This window comes from Macaca fascicularis, chromosome 9 (assembly GCF_037993035.2).
Source record: "Macaca fascicularis isolate 582-1 chromosome 9, T2T-MFA8v1.1".
NCBI lineage: Eukaryota > Metazoa > Chordata > Mammalia > Primates > Cercopithecidae > Macaca > Macaca fascicularis.
In genome coordinates, this window is record NC_088383.1 from 125663458 (window position 1) to 125686118 (window position 22661).

At 44.4% G+C, this 22661-nt stretch overlaps 1 protein-coding gene across 3 annotated transcripts; it reads right to left on the minus strand.

Moving 5' to 3' along the window:
* Positions 1-14377: 14377 nt before the first annotated feature.
* Positions 14378-21799, minus strand: SPMIP5 (sperm microtubule inner protein 5). Of its 3 annotated transcripts, XM_065521459.2 has the most exons (7): positions 21577-21799; positions 19757-19820; positions 17138-17356; positions 16242-16428; positions 15662-15759; positions 15370-15539; positions 14378-14509 (listed from the first exon to the last, which is right to left on the minus strand). In XM_065521459.2, the coding sequence occupies exons 1-6, from the start codon at positions 21673-21675 to the stop codon at positions 15394-15396; spliced, it is 813 nt and encodes a 270-aa protein (XP_065377531.1). In that variant the 5' UTR covers positions 21676-21799; the 3' UTR covers positions 14378-14509; positions 15370-15393. The 3 variants fall into 3 exon arrangements, with proteins under 3 accessions (XP_065377531.1, XP_065377530.1, XP_065377533.1); XM_065521458.2 differs by lacking the exon at positions 14378-14509 and having other exon boundaries at positions 15287-15539; XM_065521461.2 differs by lacking the exons at positions 14378-14509; positions 21577-21799 and adding an exon at positions 21423-21525 and having other exon boundaries at positions 15287-15539.
* Positions 21800-22661: the final 862 nt, after the last annotated feature.

Here is a 22661-nt window from a genome sequence, read left to right on the forward strand (position 1 = left end):
TTCTGGTTACAATCCACCTGCGGCATGGAAAAAGCAGGGCTTTAAAAAAAAAATTAATGCATGCCCATGTTACAAAATTCAAATGATACAGAAAAGTATTCTTACAAAAGGTGAATCTCCTTCCCCTTTGCCTTCAGGTCTCTCAGTTCTTCCCAGAGACAACTTGGGTTTTTTCAAGAAATAGTCCACATATACTTATGGATATATCTATTTTACACACTCAACCCTGCCACACCCTTTTTGTCCAAGCCCAGATGACAGAATAGTATACACACTGTTCCAACATCTTGCATTTTTCACTAACAATAAGTTGCATATTAGTCTCTAATGGTACAGAAAGAGTTTCTCCATTCTTCATACAGTTTCGTAGATTCCACTGAGAGATGTACATGGTATGTATGGTTGGACTATTTTCTATTATAAATATCCATGCAATTAATATCCTTTCATGATATCTTCTACATTATATAGCTGATCAATAAATATTTGGAATAAGTTTATTTTGACAAATATTGCCAAATTGCTCTCTATAGCGATTGTATCAGTTTATTCAACGAACAACATAGTAGGTTGAACCATATGCAATTGCACTTTTAAAGGCCAGAAAAGCCAAATGTTGGCAATTTCATGTGATTCATTCTAATATGAGAGCGTTTCACACTCTCGCCAACATGAGTATTGTGAAATCTTTTGCCAATTTGATAGGGGAAAGTGTTTTTCCTTACATTGTAATTTGCTTTATTTTATTATGAATGAGGTTTCAGTATTTAATGGGCTCTTTGTATTTCTTCTTCTGTGAATTATCCAAATTCTTTGCCAATTTTAGGCATCTTTTTAATACAATTTTTACTTTAAACAGCTCTTTAATATTAGGAAAACTAGAATATTCCATCATATGCAAATATTTTGCTCAATCTATCCTCTGCCAATGGAGGAAAAAGAACGCCAACAGGAGGGGCTGAGACAGCCACTCACAGGGCCTGGACCTGTCTGCCCTGTGCCCAGCTCATACTTAGAGGGTTCTGCCGGTCCCCATCACCCCAGTGGCTTCCCAGAGGGCTCCAACCACCTGAACTCACACTGGTCAGAGACAGGTGAGGTAGCCAGGCTTGGGTTTTCATGTCTCTTTCCTGAGCGTGATACTGGTCACCAGCCTGTGTGGTCTGTTTTTTGAGGCTATGCCCAGATTTGAGGGGCCAAGGACCTCCTCACCCAAGCTGCGGGGGCCTGTGCAGAGGAGGGTCCAAGGACCTCCTCAACCAAGCTCCTGGGGCCTATGCAGAGCACAGCCGTGGAAGCCTGACCTCCTGACCATGCACCACCTCCCATTTGTCCCCAGCAGAACTGCCTGGGGACCCCAGACAGTAAATGGGCGGGTGCCAGGTAGAGGGTGTTGCTTTCAGGGCCTGGGAGTAGTGCTGTAGGGTGCACCTGTTGTGCCAGGGTGGGGTTATTCACTGTTCAATTCTTAGAATCCTGAAATGGCTTCATCTAGCAGTTTGAGAAAATGGCATCATGACAGCAGTGGCTGTTGCATCAGGAGAATTGCAGGTAATTCTTCCTTCCACTGAGATTTGGAGAATGGGGGTAAAGGAACTCTGTCTTCCCTTTAAGGGGAGGCCTCTAATACAAACAGAACTGGAGTCCTTGAGTTCAATATCTTGGGATTTTTTTGTTTCCTTCTTCTTTTTGGCTTTTCTTTTCTTTGTATTTTCTGAATTGTTTTTCTTAAAACCCTTTACAGCATTTATTTGTTTTCATTTTTTATTTTTTTGAAGATGGAGTCTTGCTCTGTCACCTTGGCTGGAGTGCTGTGGCGCGATCTTGGCTCACTGCATGCAACCTCCGCCTCCTGGGTTCATGCGATTCTTCTGCCTCTCAGCTTTCTGAACAGGCATCCACCACCATGCCCAGCTAATTTTTTAATTTTTAGTAGAGACGGATTTCACCATGTTGGCCAGGCTGGTCTTGAACTCCTGACCTCAAGTGATCCACCCACCTCAGCCTCCCAAACTCCTGGGATTACAGGTGTGAGCCACGGCGCCTGGCCTCTATACAGCATTTAAAATCTTAGCCTGGTGCAATGAAATAGGTCCTGTCTGAGACCTACTAGATGTTTTAGATCTCAATAAAACTACAAACTATAGACGTTATCAGCCCTGGCCGTGTATTAGAATTACTGTGAAGCTTTAAAAGAAACCTGTAATCTCAGCTACTCAGGAGGCTGAGGCGAGAGGATCACTTGAAGCCAGGAATCTGAGACCAGCCTGGGCAACAGAATGAGGCCCCATCTCTTAAAAAAGAAAGGAAACAGAAACAAAAGACAGTCCCATGTACAGGATACATCCTAGACCAACCACAATTTTGGGGTGAGTCGCCAGTATTTTTAAAGCTCCCTGGATGATTTACAGCCACAGTTCAGAACCACCATGTGTGATCCCCTGTAAGAACTGGTAATGACACTTTCTATCTTTACTCATATAAATCCCCATAGTGTGATATAGGGCCTAATTGCTCAGCTCTGCAGTAAAGCTGAGCTGGCCTTGCATTCATTGCAGCTTCATTTCCTTTTAACTGGACTCCCTGGACTGACTGCTTAACTTCTTTGACCTCAACACTTACTGGAGAATAATAGTAGCCCTGCCACACAGGGTGGCTAGTAGAATTATGTAAGATAAATGCAAAGCACTTAGGGCAGTGCTTGGCACATAATAAACAGTCATTAAATGAAGAAGGTTGGGAGGCTGAGATGGCTGGATCACCTGAGGTCAGGAGTTCGAGACCTGGGCAAGATGGTGAAACCCCGTCTCTACTAAAAATACAAAAAAAAACCCACACACACACACACACAAAAATTAGTGGGACATGGTGGTGCACACCTATAATCCCAGCTATTCGGGAGACTGAGGCAGGAGAATCGCTTGAACCTCACCTGGGAGGCGGAGGTTGCAGTAAGCCGAAGTCACGCCACTGCACTCCAGCCTGGGCAACAGAGTGAGACTCAGTCTCAAAAAAAGAAAAAGAAGGAAAGGCTGACTTGCATGAGTTATTCCTTAAGAGTAACAGATACCAGTGACAAAGAGCTAAGATAGGCCATAGCCTCAGAGAAGCTATTTTAAGTGGATGCAACTAAAGATTAGTATTCAGAATACATAAAAGAACAACCCAATAGAAAAATGGACAGAGATCACACACATGCAATTCACACAAAGGAAAACTGAATTAAAAAGGCTTGAGATTCAACCTCACTAGTAATCAGGGGAATACAAATGAAACCAACAAAAAAACATTCACACTTGTCAGATTATCCAAAATATACCTTCATCAATGAAAAAGAATGAACTAGGATCCATATGTATCAACATGGGTAGATCCCCAGAATGTCCTGTTGAGGACAAAAGCAAGTGTCAGGAAGATATCATTTAGATACAGAAATTACAACTTACATACATTTCTATTTACAAAATACTGTTACTCACCACATATGAGCTACAAGATATGAAAACATGACCTACAAGGCCATTTAGAATCCTTCGTCATCCTGGGAGTGAGCATAGTACCCGATAGGTAGTTTTTCAACCCTCCCCACCCTTCTCCCTTAAGTAGTCTCCAGTGTCTGTTGTTCCCATTTTTGTGTCCATGTGTATTCAGTATTTAGCTCCCGCTTATAATTTGGTTTTCTGTTTCTGTGTTAGTTATCTAAGGATAATGGCCCCCAGGTGCATTGCATCCATGTTGCTACAAAGGATATGATTTCATTCTTTTTTATGGTTGCATAGTATTCTATGTTATATAGGTACCACATTTTCTTTCTCCAGTCCACCATTGATGGGCATCCAGGTTGATTCCATGTCTTTGCTATTGTGAATAGTGCTGTGATGAACATATCAGTGCATGTGTCTTTTTGGTAAAATGATTTATTGTTTTGGGGGGGATACATACCAAATAGTAGGATTGCTGGGTCAAATGGTAATTATGTTTTAAGTTCTTAGAGGAAGCTACACACTGCTTTCCACAGTGGCTGAACTAACTTACATTCCTACTAGCAGTGTATAAGTGTTCCTTTTCTCCACAACCTCACCAACATCTGTTGGTTTTTGACTTTTTAATAATAGCCATTCTGACTGGTGTGAGATGGTATTTGACTGGTTTTTATTTGCATTTCTCTAATGATTAGTGATGGTGAGCATTTTCTCATGTATTTATTGGCCACATATATATCTTCTTTTGAGAAGTGTCTGTTCATGTCCTTTGCCCATTTTTTAAATGAGGTTATTTGGTTTTTGTTTGTTGAATTGTTTAAGTTACTTATAGATTCTGAATATTAGACCTTTGTCAGATACATAGTTTGTGAATATTTTCTCCCATTCCATAGGTTGTCTGTTTACTCTCATGACAATTTCTTTTACTGTACAGAAGCTCTTTAAGTTATCCACTTGTCAATTTTTGTTTTTGTTGAAAATGTTTTTAGGCACTTAGTCATAAATTCTTTGCCAAGGCCAATGCCCAGAATGAATTTCATAGGATTTCTTCTAAAGTTTTTTTTTTTAAATTTTAGATCTTACATTTAAGTCTTTAATCCATCTTGAGCTAATTTTTGTATATGCTGAAAAAAAGGTGTCCAGTTTCAATCTTCTGCCTATGGCTAGCCAGTTATCCCAGCACCATTTATTGAGTAGGGAGTTCTTTCCCTACTGCTTGTTGTCAATTGTTGAGCTCAAGGTGGTTGTAGGTGTGTGGCTTTATTTCTGGGTTCTCCATCTTTTCCATTGGTCTATATGTATGTTTTTGTACCAGTACCATGCTGTTTTGGTTACTGTAGCCTTGTAGTATGGTTTGAAGTCAGGTAGTGTAATGCCTCCAGCTTTTTTCTTTTTGCCTAAGATTGCTTTGGCTATTTAGGCCCTTTTTCGGTTCCATATAAATTTTAGAATCATTGTTTTCTAATTCTTTGAAAAATGACACTGATAGTTTGATAGGAATAGCACTGTATTATAAATTGCTTTGGACAGAATGACCACTTTAACAATATCAATTCATCCTATCCATAAGCATGGAATATTTTTCTGTTTGTGTCATCTCTTATTTCTTTCAGCAATGTTTTGTAATTCTTGTTGTAGAGATCTTTCACCTCCTTAGTTAGCTGTATTCCTCATAACTTTATTCTTTTTCTGGTTATTGTAAATGAGATTATAGTCTTGATTTGGCTGTCAACATGAGTGTTATCGATGTATAGAAATGCTACTGATTTTCAGACATTGAAGTTGTTTATCAGTTATAGGAGCCTTTTGGCAGGGTTTATGGGATTTTCTAGGTATAGAATCATATTGTCTGTAAAAAGAGATTGGCTTCTCTTCTTATTTGTATGCCCTTTACTTCTTTCTCTTGCCTGATTGCTCTGACTAGGACTTCCAGTAATAATTGAATAGGAGTGGTGAGAGAGGGCATCCTTGGCTTTTTCCAGTTCTCAAAAGAAATGCTTCCAGCTTTTTGCCCATTCAGTATGATGTTGGCTGTGGGTTTGTCATAGGTGGCTCTTGTTATTTTGAGGTATGTTTCCTCGATGCCTACTTTGTTGAGCATTTTTAACATGAAGGGATGTTGAATTGTATCAAAAGATTTTTTCTCCGTCTATTGACATGATCATGTGGTTTTTGTTTTTAATTCTGTTTATGTGGGTGAATCACATTTATTGGTTTACATGTGTTGAGCTAACCTTGCATACCAGGAATAAAGCCTACTCGGTCATGGTCAGTTAACTTTTTGATGTGCTGCTGGATTCAGTTTGGTAGTATCTTGTTGAAGATTTTTGTGGGTATGTTCATCAGGGATATTGGCCTGATGTTTTCTTTTTTCACTGTGACTCTGCCAGATTTTTGTATCAGAATGATGCTGGCTTTATAGAATGAGTTAGGGAGGTCTCTCCTTTATTTTTTGGAATAATTTCAGAAGGATTAGCTCTTCTTTGTACATCTGGTAGAATTTGTCTGTGAATTCATATGGTCCTGGGTTTTTATAGGTTGGTAGATTTTTTTATTAATGATTCAATTGCAGAACTTATTATTGGTCTATTCAAGATTTCAATTTCGTCCTGTTTCAATCTTGGGAGCCCGTGTGTGTCCAGAAATGTATCCATTCTTCTAGGTTTTCTACTTTGTATGCATAGAGATGTTCATAATAGTCTCTAAGGATTTTTTTTTATTTCTGTAAGGCCATTTGTAATGTTACTTTTGTCACTTCTGATTGTGTTTATTTGGATCTTTCCCCTTTTTTCTTTATTAATCTAGTTAGCAGTCTATTGATCTTGTTTATTCTTTCAAAGAACCAACTTTCGGTTTTGTTGATTTGTTGTGTAGATTTTTGCATCTCAGTTTTGATCAGTTCAGCTCTGATTTTGGTTATTTTCTTCTGGGAGCTTTGGAGTTGGTTTGCTTTTATTCCTCTAGTTATGGCATTAGTTTGTTAATTTGAGTTCTTTCTAACTTCTTGATTTAGTCATTTAGTGCTATAAACTTTCCTCTTAACACTGCTTTAGCTATGTCCCAAAAATTCTGGTGTGCTGTGCCTCTGTTTTCATTAATTTCAAATGATTTTTTTTCTGCCTTAGTTTAATTTTTTACCCAGAAATCATTCAGGTGCAGTTTAACTTCCATGTAATTCTATGGTTCTAAGGGATCTTCTTGGTATTGATTAGTATTTTCATTGCACTGTGGTCTGAGAGTGTGGTTGTTATTTTTTAAAAATTTGTTGAGGCTTGCTTTATGGCTGAGCATGTGCTCAATCTTAGAATATGTGCCATGTGCTGATGAGAAGAGTGTATATCCTGTTGTCAGGTAGGGTGTTCTATAGATGTCTATTAGGTCTATTTGGTCGTGTTGAGTTTAAGTCTAGAATATCTTTATTAGATTTCTGCCTTGATGATCTGTCTAACGTTGTCAGTGGGATGTCGAAGTCTCCCACTTGACTTGTGTGGTTCTCTAAATCTCTTTGTAGACCTCTAAGAACTTCTTTAAAAATGAATCTGGGTGCTTCAATGTTGGGTGCGTATATATTTAGGATAGTTAAGTCTTCTTATCAAATCGAACCATTTATCATTATGTAATGCCCTTCTTTGTCCTTTTTGATCATTGTTGGTTTAAAACCTATTTTATTTGATATAAGAATAGCAACTCCCCTGCTCTTTTTTGTTTTCAGTTTGCCTGATAGCTCCTTGTCCATCCCGTCACTTTGAGCCTGTGGGTGTCATTGGTATCATTACTTGTAAGATGGGTTTCTTGAAGACAGTTGTTGGGTCTTGCTTCTTTATCCAATTTGACATTCTATTTCTTTTTTCTTTTCTTTTCTTTTCTTTTCTTTTCTTTTTTTTTTTTTTTTGAGACAACGTCTCGCTCTGTCACCCAGGCTGGAGTGCAGTGGCGCGATCTCAACTCACTGCAACTTCTGCCTCCTGGGTTCAAGGGATTCTCCTGCCTCAGCTTCCTGAATAGCTGGGACTACAGGCGCCCGCCACCACTCCTGGCTAATTTTTTGTATTTGTAGTAGAGATGGGATTTCACCGTGTTAGCCAGGATGGTCTCGATCTCCTGACCTTGTGATCTGCCCGCCTCGGCCTCCCAAAGTGCTGGAATTACAGGCGTGAGCCACCAACTCCATGCCTTTTAAGTGGGGCATCTAACCCATTTACATTTAAAACCCATATTGCTATGTGAGGATTTGATCCTGTCATTGTGTTGTTAGCAGGTTGTTAGGCAGACTTGATTGTATAGTTGGTTTGTAGTGTCAATGGACCTTGTACTGAAATGTGTTTTTGTGATGGCAGGTATTGTTCTTTCATTTCTATGTTTAGCACTCCCTTTAGAACCTCTTATAAGGCAGGTAGTGGTAACAAATTCCCTTAGAATTTGCTTCTCTGAAAAAGATTTTATTTCTCCTTTTCTTATGAAGCTTAATTTGGAAGGATATGAAATTCTTGGTTGGAATTTCTTTTATTTAAGAATGCTGAAAATTGGCCCCCAGTCTCTTCTGGAGTATAAGGTTTCTGCTAAAAGCTCCACTGTTAGCCTGATGGAATTCCCTTTATAAATGACCTGCCCCTTCTCTCTAGCTGCCTTTAGGACTTCTTCTTTCTCTTTTTTTTTTTTTTTTGAGACGGAGTCTCCCTCTGTCGCCCAGGCTGGAGTGCAGTGGCATGATCTCAGCTCACTGCAAGTTCCGCCTCCCGGGTTTACGCCATTCTCCTGCCTCAGCCTCCCAAGTAGCTGGGACTACAGGTGCCCGCCACCTCACCCGGCTAGTTTTTTGTATTTTTTAGTAGAGACGGGGTTTCACCGTGTTAGCCAGGATGGTCTCGATCTCCTGACCTTGTGATCCGCCCGTCTCGGCCTCCCAAAGTGCTGGGATTATAGGCGTGAACCACCGCACCTGGCTGTGTGATTTATTTTGTAAGCAATATGAGTGAAGCAGGCACTCCTTGAGAGACACCACCTCAGAGCAGCTCAGAAACAGAGATCCTCTGTATCCAGAACACAGAGAAGGTAGCCCAGACCAACTGGCAAGAGGGAGGGGGACAAAGAATGATGTGTAGCTTGTATTCACCGGGAGAAAGCCTGCAATTGCTTGAAAGGAAAGGTAGAAACAAAGGAATTGTAGAGGCTTTTCATACCCTGCATTAAAGTTAAAATCTAATTTAGATGAAAATGGATGCATAGAAATTAAACGTGTGTGCATGGCTTTCGTCGTTAAGTTGTGGGCCCTGTAATGAGAGCTTTACCAAATTTATTCCCTTGGCTTGAAAATAAAAATGCTTTTTGAAATTTGATTTTGTTGTGTTACAAATTGTTTTAGCTTTGTGAATAGTACAAACCCCATTTCTGATCTGCCTCAAACAAAAATAGAGCATTAAAGTGTTTAAGATTCAATCAAAGGCTTGCTGTGAGCGGCACAATATTAAAATAACAGAAAAATCAATTCAATTTTTATTTTGAATATGATTTGTCACAAATAGCATTCTAATAGATAACACTGATTATATGGTAGCGAATGTAATTTATATATACCAAGTGCTCTGCCTTTGTCAGAGTCAGCATTAAGGAATTTGACACGTATGCAGGAGAACAATAAATGTCAACTGAAATATATACCAGTTAGATATCAATGGGATGCTGAAATGAATGATGCCGGCACATGCTATACTTATAAGTAATAATATGCAGTCTAAAGTAGCCTGGGTTTTCAAATAAGAACCCTTTTTATGTTGTCATTTAAAATATCTCATATTTCTGAAGGTCAGGAATAAATGGCACTATTAGCATTAAAAGCTAGTAAAAGAAAAAGTAATTTGTTGTTCATTTAACATAACATTTTATGAAATAGCTTTGTAAAGTATTCATTTTTTTTCTCCCTGTGGAGGCTGGGAAGACAGGAGGAAGATGCCTGATTCTCAATGAAGGGCTTTTTATTGCACCTTTGTTACTGTTAACATCTTGATTCAGTTAAGATCTCCGTGGAATTATGTGGTTTGTTCCTGGGCAGGTTAATACTGTGAAATAAAGACGTCTACACAAATGTAGTCTTGGCTGGCTCCCGCAGGATGCTGCCCGGGTCCTGGCTTTGGTCCTTATCAGTAGTGCCATTTGGTATAGGGATGATAGTATGACACTAGGGACAAGTGGCAAGACTGTCAGAAACTGAGAATGGAGGGTTTTGATGTGACAGACATAGGTCCTCAAGAGAAAGAGGAGGGAGGCTCTTGCTATGTATCTGGGGAGCAGTGGCAGCGAAATCAGGATGTAAATCCAAATACAGATGTGGGGCCATCTTAGAAAGGCTCAGCCATAGAAACCCACTAAATCACCTTTCACCAGCCACAGGTCCTGAATCCCAAAATACTGTAGACCTCATCCATCTAGGCTCGTGGGCAACCCTCTCGGCTGGTCCTTTTCTTTATGTATTCTGAATTTTCAGCTTCCCTAGAACCAATCAGTCAAAATCTTTCTCTCTTTTTCTCTCTCCTCTAAAATGTGTATAAAAAATTAAAATAACACAAAATAACATTGCCAAACACCACTATAACCACTGTAATTAGCAAAGGTGAATGTTTTATCACGTTTTCTTCAAGTTCTTTTGTAAGAAGTAAACAAATATGGCACTTGGGACCACATGGCTATCTAGGTGCAGCCAGGAAGAGATCAGATCATCAGGTAGACCAGCATACTCTGAACAGGTCTTCGGAGAGAATGCACTGAGAGGGGATAAAGAGACGATGCAGACACTGGGGCTGAAGGGGGAGGAAGCTGGGAACCCTGCATGGGGTTGTGGAGCACCAGGACTCATTCCTGGCTCTGAAGGGCTCCTAAGGAAGGGGTGAGAGAAGGAAATGCAGAGCAGCCTACTCCCAGCACGGACCTCCAGGATCCTAGTGGCAGAAAACATCATGACACCCACAGACAATTGAGTCGGCAGGGGGAGCTGCCCAGAGAGGGGGCGGAAACAGAGCTTGAACGTGCAGGGAGCCCAGGTGGTTTCGTGCAGGGTCAGCTCCAATGGAACACGGCCACAGACACCTATCCCCCAAGGCTCTCTATATTCCTTTGGTGGCTTTGACCTTTGTTAGCTGCTGGACCTGGAAAGAGCAAAGCTGTCTTTTCCAACAAACTGGGGTGAGTCTGATCTGTGCTGGCTCACAGGGCAGCCTCAGCTGCCCCACTGAAGCACTTTTGCCAGTGACCACCACCATAATGCTTTCACTTGCAGCCCCTGTGCTACCCCCACCAGAGTCCTTTTACCCTGCTGCCCTCCTGGACCACTTTAGCCCACAGCATCCAATAGAGTACTGTTGCCAGCAGTCTGGGAGCACCTTGGTTCCCTTAGAGCAGCTGGTGCTTCACTTCAAGGGGCCAGAGGAAAAAGCTATGGGCCCAGTCCCAGCCCCCCAGGGTTAAAGCATGCAGCCTAGGAGTGTCAAGCTGAGTATTGGCCCTCTGAAAGCATCCAGAACAAACACTCAACTATACCCAACCTGTACCACAGTCAAACCCTCAAGGGCAACAAAGAACATGAAAACAAAAAGCCCCGTCCAAAAGACAGCAACTTCAAAGGATAAAGGAACATTAGCCCCCACAGAAAGAACCAGTGCAAGAACTCTGGCAACTCTAAAAACCAGAGTGTCTTCTTACCTCCAAATGATCACACCGGCTCCCCAGCAATGGTTCTTAACCAGACTGAAATGGCTGAAATGTCAAACATAGAATTCAGAATCTGGATGGCAAGGAAGCTCAATGAGACACAAGAGAAGGTTGAAACCCAATCCAAGGAAAACAATAAAATGATCCAAGAGTTGAAAGATGACATTGCCATTTTAAGAAAGAACCAAACTGAACTTCTGGAAATAGAAAATTTACAACAAGAATTTCATAATACAATTGGAAGCATTAACAGCAATTGGAATAGACCAACCTGAAGAAAGAATCTAAGAACTTGAAGACCACTCCTTCAAAGCAATGCAGGCAGAAAAAAATGAGGAAAAAAGAATTTTAAAAAATGAACAAAATCTCCAAGAAATATGCGATTGTGTAAAGAGACCAAGCCTAGGACTCACTGGCATTTCTGAAAGAGAGCAAGCAACTAAAAAAATACATTTGAGGATACAGTCCATGAAAAATTTCCTAATCTTGCTAGAGAGGTTTACATGCGAATTCAAGAAATTCAGAGAATCCCTGTGAGATACTATATAAGATGCCGATCCCCAAAACATATTGTAATCAGATTCTCCAAGGTCAATATGAAAGAAGAAGTCCTGGCCGGACGCAGTGGCTCAAGCCTGTAATCCCAGCACTTTGGGAGGCCGAGACGGGCGGATCACGAGGTCAGGAGATCGAGACCGTCCTGGCTAACACGGTGAAACCCCATCTCTACTAAAAATACAAAAAATTAGCTGGGCGTGGTGGCAGGAGCCTGTAGTCCCAGCCACTTGGGAGGCTGAGGCAGGAGAATGGCGTGAACCCGGGAGGCAGAGGTTGCAGTGAGCCAAGATTGTGCCACTGCACTCCAGCCTGGGGCACAGAGCGAGACTCCCTCTCAAAAAAAAAAAAAAAAGAGAGAGAACTGTCAATTCTTGCACAGAAAAAGGAAGAGAGGAAGAGGTGACCCCAAAGGAGCACTTGATTGCCATGGAGGTCAAACTCTCCCAACAAAAGGCCCAAGTTGGCCCAAGGAATTTTCTTATCAGGTAATGAAAATTGTTTTTAGTGGCAAGAATGAGCTCATTACAAATGCAGCTTGTGCTAATAATGATAATTTGCTGAGCAGTAAAAGCACCTCTCTACCTCCCCCGCCAACAGACGACACTCTAGAAATTATAGGCTAGGGAGAAACAGAAAGGATAAAGATTAAGGAAAAGATTTGCAATGCGGAACTGCTTAAACAAAGGGAGTTACAGATTTGCACATTGAACTCGGTGATCTTAATCACGAAGTTGTAGAATAATTAGATACTGTTAAAGAATTGTTTAAATTGCCTTTATTCAATTTTGTTACCTCTATCACTGGGTTGTTTTTTCTGGTTTTGTTTCAGTTTTACAGCTCAAGCCATTTTTTAAAATTGGTGCAAAATGAATTAGTCAGTGACTTAAATATGGATGCACCATAAGATCCCATGGATGGGAGTAAGATATGGGCAGTTGCAAGGGGTCATTTCAGTCCTCACACCCCGTTAATTTCATGGGCAAAGACCCCCAATAACCTTGAGGCCCTAGGAGCTATCTGCGAACTGGGAGAAGGGGCCAGGCAGCTATCCATTCCTGTCTCTCATTCCTGAGAGGCCAGCACAGATGCAGCAGGCTGGGCCACCCCCGAGTCCTGGCAGTGGGGAGATCTAGCTCCACCTTTCCTTTACAAGATTGTGGGTTTTAACTCTTCCAGCGTTTTCAGAACACTGGGAAAAAATCCCGACAGTTCACTGAGTTTTGCCTCAGCCCTTGGAAGGGAATGCCAGCTGCCTTCTATTGAGATGTGGCTTTTTTCCTTTAAACGCCTTTTTTTTTTTTTTTTTTTTTTTGAGACGGAGTCTCACTCTTTTGCTCAGGCTGGAGTGCAGTGGTGTGATCTTGGCTCACTGTAATCTCTGCCTACCCAGTTCAAGTGATCCTCCCACCTCAGCCTCCTGAGTTGCTGGGATTACAGGCATGTGCCACAACGCCCGGCTAATTTTTGTAGTTTTAGTAGAGATGGGGTTTCACCATGTTGGCCAGGCTGGTCTCAAACTCCTGACCTCAGGTGATCCACCCGCCTCAGCCGCCCAAAGTGCTGAGATTACAGGCGTGAACCACTGCACCTGACCTTTCTTTAAACATTTAATCTCTAAAATATTAAAATATCTTTTAATACAAATAGGGATATTTTTAATGACTTTTTTCTTGCTTATAAAAACAATACCTATTGTCTATGGAAAACTGAAAAAAGCATAAATAAACAAATAAAAATAACCAATAGGACCATCATCCAAATGACCACTGCTAGCATTATAGGTTAGTACCCACGCCCCCACCCTTTTTTAAAAACAAAAAGCAGGATTATAGAGTGTATGAGTTTGTGTGTATGAGTAACACATACAGGTCTGCTGTTATTGTACAGTTTTATGACCTGCCTAAGGGATCCTAGGTATTTTTATACAACACCATTTTTCCATCATATCATTTAAAAATAATGAAATGTACCATAATCCGGAACCCTGTGGGGAAGGTGCCGTTATCTGGTTTTGTGTGACCATCTCCCTTTACACACATTCCTGGTTGTTTTTCTAGACAAAGGTTCTTAACCAGGCCTGTGGTGGGGACCCACGGCTGTCTAATGAAATCCATGGGCCTCTTGTCAGAACAAGATTTCCAAATGTTTAAAGCAAAATACATAAGATTACAAGGGAAACAATATTGAAATATTATCAAAATATTAAAAAGAACAAATTTATAAAACAGCCATTTGTTTCTTTATTCTTATATTGAATAACAGTATGTGAGAGAGTAGATATAGCCACTATAATTAACCACCATGATTATAAAGAGATGAGCTTTAACATCATTCAAGCTGTTTGCAGCCAGAGCCACGTGATACAAAAACATCCGTGATTGCTCTCAGGCTAAGGTGACGGGTCCTGCAGTGGTTCGTGGCTTACATTCATCAAGGAAGGAAATACTAAATTTCGCCTGGAAGTTAGTGAAAACAATGATGTAACTTTTTTTCTCATCAAAGTTCTCTGACCTTCTGACTTCTACCCATGGAATCATGGTAGCCCAGGATGTCCAGGTGAAAATTCTTGCCTTGGAAAAAATCTTCCAGACCCAGACCCAGCTTGCTGCCTTGTGTGACTCTGCATGTTTCTGAGCGGATGACAACGGTCTCATTGTCCCAGGAGCTGTTTTTTTGTTTCTTCTGCATGCGGATGGTTGCTGAGGGAGGTCAGGGTGCCTGCTAGTGGCAAGAGCATGTTATCCAGTGTTACAGCTTGAACTATGTCCCTCAAAAAAAAAAAAAAAAAAAAAAAACCGTGTGAAAGTCCTAGTCCCCGTACTTTATGTGACTCATTTGGAACTAGAGTCATTGCAGGTGTAATGAGTTACAATGAGGTCACAGTGGAGTAGGGCATGCTCCCGATCCAGTGCGACTGATGTCCTTTGTAAGAAGATGGCCGTGTGAAGGCAGAGAGGCACCCAGGGGGCCTGGAGTTAGTAGCAAGAAATGCCAACATGGCTGCAAAACACAGCAAGCTAAGAATAGGTAAGGAAGGATTCCCCCATGGGTTTCAGAGGGAGCAGGGGCCTGCTAACACCCCAGTTTTGGACTTCCCACCCCCAGAACTGTGAGACAATAAATTTCTGTTGTCTTAAGCCACTCAGTTTGTGGGACTTTGTGGAGGCAGCCCTATCACACCAATATAGCTGATATCTGCTAACTGGACCCTTCTGGGGACCCGGATTCTGAAAAACCAGGGCTGGGGTGGGCGTGGCATCTGTGTCGCTGTCAGTAACATGCCAGGACCCAGAGACCGTTTGGTTAGAGGGTTGGGCTAGGTCTTCAGTGAAGATCCTGGCCTGGCTGCAGTGTTACCTCGGGGGTTAGGAACCCTAGCTCATGGTCAACATAACCTGGAGAAAAGCCGCACAAGAAACTTCAGCATGCGGAGAAGCAGCCTCTTTATACTCACATGACAAAAAAAAAAAAAAAAAAAAAGGTCTTTATCATTAATGACATGCGACTGTCAACCACTCAGGATGCAGGCGGCAGTTAAAAACTTCTTGTTATTAAATTTCTTTATTGCTCATTGGGCATGATGCCAACACGAGAACGGCAGGTTTCGGAAGCCCCACTTAAAGTTCACCTCTCCCTGGGAGACGCTGCACTTCTAGCCTTCTGCATACTTTGCGGAGGACAGTGGCTCTAGGTAAATCTTCCCACTGCATGGTATACTTGGCCTCTGAGCACAGCCACATGTCAACGGAGTTCTGGGGTCCTCTCTCAGGGGCCTTCCAAGGGCAGGGCAGCTTTCATCTAGGAGAGAAATCATCCGTGTGAGTTGAAGGCAACTGGCCCAGCTAAGCAGAAAGGCCACTGCACACATTTCATCCCCTTTTTGAAACAGTAGTAGGAAGGAAAGAGACAGCCCTCCTCACCTGGAATAGAAAAATCGGGATATTTTGGCAGCAGCTCTTCATGCTGCAAAACTTTTGGAGAAGGAGCAGAAGTTTTTGTGGAGCTAACTCCGTATATTCTAAAACAAGAACAGAAGTCACGAAGTTATGGACCTTTCCTTCAGAATAGAATAAGAATAAATATAAATACAATATATAAGAGTAAATATATGAACATGGTATGTTTATTTCCTTACAATTTATTCTAAAGGGAAAGATCATCCTCCTCATTTTGCAGAAGAGAAAACTGAGGCCACTCAGCACCCTTGGGCCATAAGCCACTGCCAAGATGGCAGCCCTGCTGGTTTTTACTCCCAGCCCCTCCCTGCAAACCAGCAAAGAACACAGGTAGAGCTGCTGGAAAATGCTGAGCGCAGGTCAGAAGCAGGGGGCAGCTGCCTACTGGGGAAGCCCTGAAACTACAAATGAGCCACCTTTTCTAAGACAAATCACACACAAATCGTCCTAGTGCTGGGATAGGGACATCTGGTAAACCCCCGTCCTGGGTTTGCACTTCTCCCTTTGATCTTGTGCCTAGGGTGCCGACCCAAGCCAGACTCACTCTTCATATGGTTTCAGATGTGCTTTCTTGGCCCTCTCTGTGATGTCCAGGAAATCCTTGTAGCAGTTTTTGGCCATGACAGTATATCTCGTGCCACAGCCAAATTCAGTGACCCTGGCTCTCGGCAGGTAGCCTGCCCAGCCAGGGATTGGAGGCTCCTGGAGAGGTTTCTTTACGTATTTGCATTCTGTGAAAAGACACCATGGCACAGAGAAAGCAACTGAAAAATGTTATCCACTGATCCAGAAGCTGAGGCCTGAAAACTTGTGACTTGCCTAGGGTCTCCTAGTTCTCAGACCAGCACCCTCTTCCGTAACCAGGACTGTGCTCTGTCCCCTAGAAATGTTTGTTTCTGGCCAGGCACTGTGACTCATGCCTGTAATCCCAGCCCTTTGGGAGGCCGAGGCGGGCAGATCACCTGAGGTCAGGAGATCGAGACCACCCTCGGCAACATGGTGAAACCCTGTCTCTACTAAAAATGCAAAAAGTAGCCGGGCATGGTGGCGCGCACCTGTAGTCCCAGCTACTTGGGAGGCTGAGGTGGGAGAATCGCTTGAACCTGGGAGGCAGAGGTTGCAGTGAGCTGAGATCGCACCACTGCACTCCAGCCTGGGCAACAGAGTGAGACTCCGTCAGAAAGAAAGAAAAGAAAGAAAAGAAGAGAAGAGAAGAGAAAATAAAAGAAGGAAAGGAATGAAAGGAAAGAAAGAAAATAAAAGAAAAAGAAAAAGAAATGTATCTTTCTCATTTTAAGAAATGGAGCCTTTGCGTTTGGCACTGACCCCTGGGATTTGGAACTGTGTGGGATTCTGGGTACTCTGGGGCAGCTCAGCTGGCCTGTGAGAATCTGCATGGGTGACCAGGGGTAAGGGGAAGTGGTTTCAGGACACTGCTACCCAGGAGCAGGGGGTGGTGCTGCTGATTGTACTGGTGCAGGGCCCGCAGGACCATCTCCTCGGAGTTGACAGGCTTCAGTTTTGGGGCAGTGGCCACTGCACAGCAAAATTCCCGCAACTGGTCTTTATAGTGCTGTGTTTTCTCCTGGAAGGTTTTCACACAGTGGTTCATGTCATCCTCCCTGGACGTTCCTTGGCAGCTGAGGAATGGTATGAAGCCTGCAAGAGCCGAATGGAATCACGGCCTTCAGCAAGACTGGCCAGCAAGGAATTCAGAGCCCGCCTAAACTCCCCAGCATTTCAGCCCACCCTTTGGCATTTCTTCCTCAGCCAACAACACTACGTTTTTCCAAAGGCCATTAATACAAACAGTGCTGTTGTTTCCACTGTGACTGGGCCCTCCCAAGGTCACAAAAAATGACCTTGGAGCTGGGGAGGGAAGGCCCATTTCAACAAAGGCGGTGACAGTAATACTCTTTGAATAGCAAAGCCCCTGATGTCAGCCTGATGGAAAATGGGGAAAGCATTTAATGGGCCAAAATGATAGTCTAAGGAGTAATTGAAATTATTCATCTTTTTAGAGAGAAAGCTTATTTTCCTCGACACTTCCCAAATGCAATTTGGGATCTTTCTTGCCAGACCATCAGGAAATTGCAGGCTTATTAAGAGCAGAGCCCTATTACACAAAAAGGTAAATTCATTATCTGCAAGACCCACTCCTAGCACAAATTTTCACCATTTCCCACCAAGTAACATATAATCATTACAATTAGTATGGGTAAAACACAACTATTTACTTAAACTGGAGGCTGAATCCTAAGTACTATAACATTGTCACAATAAAACAATTTTTTTTTTTTTTTTTTTTTTTTTTTTTTGCAGAACAAATGAGGAAAACTGGTTAAGAACTTGGTTTTAAACTGCAAAATAAATAAATAAATCTCTCTCCTTATGGAAGCCCAACATTCTTGCCATGGTCTCCAGGAAAACAAAACCTGACTTCGGAGTTGAAAGTAGCAATCCTCACCCCCTGAGCCCTACAATAACCCCCTCTGGAAGAATCTAATTACTAATCTTGACAGTGTTGGAAGCCTTCCACACATTGCCCAGTCTCCCCAACCCTTGGACGATTAAAAGATATCCTAATATCAGGAAGACCCTAGGGGCCTTGCCACAGTGGTTTCCCTGCCATCAGGGCCTACTTTGATCTGCCTAGGTTTTATATTAGTGCATATATGCACACACATAAGCATACAAGCTACCTTTATTGAGTCTCGCTAAGGACCAAGACATTTAAAATAGGTTATGTATGCTGGCTCCTTTAATCCTCACAACAATCTTATGGTATCTCATGTAGTGGGTTGAACTGTATCCTCCAAATAGATATATCCAAATCCTAACCCCTGGTACCTGTGAAAGTGCTCTTATCTACAAATAGGGACTTCTCAGATGTAATTAAGGGTCTAGAAATGAGATCATCCCAGATTTAGGGTGGGTCCTAAATCCAATGACTGATGTCCTTACACCTGAAAGAAGAGGGAGACTTGAGACACAGGGGGAAATGCCATGTGAGGATGAAGTGACTGGAGAGATGCTGCCACAAGCCAAGAACACTGGGGCCACCAGAAGCTGGAAGAAGCAAAGGTGGGATCCTTCCCTAGCGCCTTCAGAAAGAGCATGGCCCTGCGGGCACCTCAATTTCAGACATTTGGCCTCAGAACTGTGAGGGAATGCATTTCCATTGCTTTAAACCACCTAGTTTGTGGCAATTTGTTGCAGTGGTCCTAGAAAACTAATACATCCATTTTATAGAATGTTGTACTTACCACAGAGAGGCAAGTTACTTAACAGTCTCATTGACAGTGGCCAAACAGATTCGAACCTCAGCTTGTCAGAACCCAAAGCCCATTCTCAACCAGCTGTTAGGACCGGGGTGAGGCTGGGCAACCTTGGAATATCCCCCTAGCACCACTCCTCCTGAGAACGGCTGTATGGGAGAGCCAAGGGTCTGTGGGGACCACTGGGTTTGTCACCCACAGGGATATGACTTAGTAAGTTCTCAGTAGCCCAGAAGCCTGAGGAGGAATAGCCTCTAGGTAGGGCCACCAATTGTCCTGGTTTGCCAAGGACTGAGGAGTTTCCCAAATGCAAGATTTTCAGTGTTAAGGAAAGTCCCAGGCAGTCCCAGGACAAAGGCAGTTCCAGGTAGACCAGGGCTGTTGGTCAGCCTTCCTTTAGGGGATGCAGGAAAGGATGGGAGCACAAGGATAACCTTTGTGGAGGACTTGAGAAAACTTGGGGAGGACAGGGCCTCTACTTATTCGTGTGTCTATCCTCATCACATTGTGTCTATCCTGGTCCAGATTCTTTCAACAGGCATTAAGTGCTTCCTCGGCATACCAGGCCATGTTCTGGGACATGTGGTCTAAGTTCTGCCTCTCAGAACCCAGCCATCAGCCATCTTCAGCGATGGAATGCTCTCAATGCATGTCTCAAAAGCTAGAACGCCTAGACTGGTCCAGTTGGCTGCACAGACACAGACAGTGGGTCAAGGCAGGGACAGAGACCAGGACACAGGTTCCCCTGCCGGGCACAGCTGCAGGGCACATCCACACTTACCGCTGTAGCCTGGTGTGATTGGCAGATTTCTCATGAAGGTCTTGGAAGGCTCCATGATTTCGCTCTCTGTTAGTGGAGGGAAGAGGGAATGAAATGATCTCATCAAAAGTCACTACCTTAAGGAATTACTATGGAGTGTGCACAAGCTCTTGGAAGTGGAAGAATGACTGCCAGGGGTTAGGCCTGAGAGGCACCATCTTACCCAAAGGCAGTGACATAGCTGGCTTCAGTCATAAACCAATGACCTATGACCAAGGGCCCATCACCTTTTCTGTTAACTTGGATAACAGTCTGTAGATCACACCTCCCAGCGTCTCCTCTCCCCGGAAGCACCCTCCCCTCCATCCAACCTCCAGCCATCCAATAATTGTGAACTAGACTCATACTATGGCTGTGAAACATGATACAGGCTGGAAATGCAAAGCTGAGCAAGCCCAGAAGCCCCTGTGTGAGGTTCACGAACCTCAGGGGAGGAGAGAGATGAGGCCCACACACCCCCAGACCCCCTTCTTGATCCAGGTGAAATCAGATTGCAGTGGTGATGGTTGCCAGCCCCCACCATCACCCCTGGAACATCTGACAATGTCCAGAGGCATATTTGGCTGTCAGAAGTGGGGGATGGGATGCTACTGAACATCCTGCAATGCACAGGGGCCCCCCCGCATTCTCCGGCACACACACACACACACATGCACGCACGCACGCACGCACGCACAAGGGAGAAGGAGTTCTGGCTCGAAGGAATCAGGAAGTCCCAAAAGGCAGACATGGAGTCCAAGGAGGGTAAGCAGAGGCCACCCTCTGCTTCAGTGGGCTCCACTGAAACATCAGTTTATGTGAATGCTGTTTCTGCAATAAGACACCTTCCCTCTTTGGGCATCGCTGGTCATTCCCCCCAAGTGGGCTGAGGCCTTGCCAAGTCCTGCCTGCTGAGCCAGTTCATCTCTGTAAAGCAATGCCCTTGAGGCTGGAAGAAGAGGATTCAGGGTAGAGGGGAGGGCCACAGTCATGGCTTAGTCGGCACTGATGGGGATGGTTAAGACAGTTCAGCCCCTACCAGGCTGACAGCAGTGAGGACTGTGCCACGTCTAGGCCGGTCTAACGGCATCACGTACCTGGCTCCTGGGAGGAAGCACTGAGCCTGGAGTCAGACAGACCTCGCTGTGAGACCATGTCCCACCCATACTGACCACCTGCTTACTTTTCTGAAAGCTTTCTACGCTTGTTCAGTCCTCTCAACAGCCCCATGATATAAATGCTATATTATACCCATTTCCCGATTTAAAAAGGCAACAGACAGGGAACATGGGCTATGCCCATGCAGTTGCAGCAGAACCGCATTCTCCTTTAATCCCCACAGCTTCCCTAAGAATGAGTTCCTGTTGGAACCTCCATTTTATAAATGAGAAAAATAAGGCACAGAGAGGTGAGGTAACTGTTTCAGGGTTCCAGAGTGAAAGGGGGTGTGAACAGGTGACCTCTAAACTCCCAGGGACAGGATATGTTGCCCAAAAGCATCAGCTGGGGTAAAAGCCTGCCTGGAGGAGGTGGGCAGGGAGGAGGGTGGGGTGAGAGGCGGTGCCCTGAGAAAGGGGGCTAGGAGGGGGTACAAAGTACCAGCAGGACCCCTCCTATCACCCTCTTCCAATCCCACCCCAGCGCTCACCTGGGCGGGGCTGGCTGTATCCGGCGCCCACCTGGCCTCTGCCGGGCCGCCCAGGATCCCTGCCTTCCACCAGGCCTTTGTGCGCTCACCCCGTGGAGCACAAAGCCCCCACCGCTGCCAGCCTGCCCCTCCCCCACTCTTCCCGGGGTCCCACCTGGAAGGTGGGTGAACTGAGTGACTCTGGGGCGCTTCCCCCAGCGCCCGGCACAGCCCGCCCCGCCGGTGTAAAGTCGGGCATCTGCGCAGCAAACATCTGGCCTCGGAGCTGTCCTCCGCGCCTTGGCTGCCCCAGCCAGGGACAGGGTATGCAGAGGGCTCTAGGTCAAAGCGGGCGTTTTTGCGGGTGTAGACCCGGCGGCGGCTGGGCCTGCTGGTCTGGCGAGGGAAGCGGGTGGGCGGGAACAGGGGGGCGGGGCCGGCAGTGGGCGGGAGGAGGCGAGGCCTGGGGGCCCTGGCGCCTCCAATACAGGAGCTTCCTGGGCCTGGCAGCCCCTCCCTCACTGTCTCCTGTTAGGAGAGGCAGATTTTCAGGTGGCCCAGACAGGTGAAGGCAGAGAAGAGTGGCTGTGCACCTGGGGAAGGTGAGTCATCCTTCTTTCTAATCACCCTTGGTGGGGCACCCAGACTTCCTCTCATTGGATTGAAACCCACCAAGATGTCCGCCCTATGAACCAGATTTTGTGGGAGCGGGCACGCGCTGGCTGCTCCCTTTACAGAAAAGGACGCTGAAGCTGCGCTACTTCCAGGACACGCTTGTTTGCGGCACCTCCCGGCCTTCCCTACCTCTACCTGTGTAAAAATTGAACTGCAAATGAAGGCTGGTGGAGCCTACCACCATTTATACCTCGCTTTTATCACCCCATTTAGAAATACCTCGGGCCATCAGGAAGCTTTCAGAGCCAACGCTGGAGGGTGACTCAGGTGTAGGCTCTGGACACAGCCAGTTTCACGTGAGGGCTGGGATGCCCAGGGGCAAGAGCCCAGCCAGGCCTTCTGCATGTTTTAGTGGCTTTCACTGGGGTGCAGTGGCATTGGCAGTGGTCACTCTGCTTACCTGCCCTCCTTCTGGCTAGATCACTTTCTTCTAGAGAAAAGGGGCTCTGTGCATATCGATGGGGCCTTGGTTCCCAGCAAACAGAGGACCTAGTCTTGTTAGAATAACTTAATAAAAGGTATAGCACCTGGAAAAAACTGAAACTCTCTCTCCACCACCTGAGATGGGGTAGAGAAGGAGGTCAG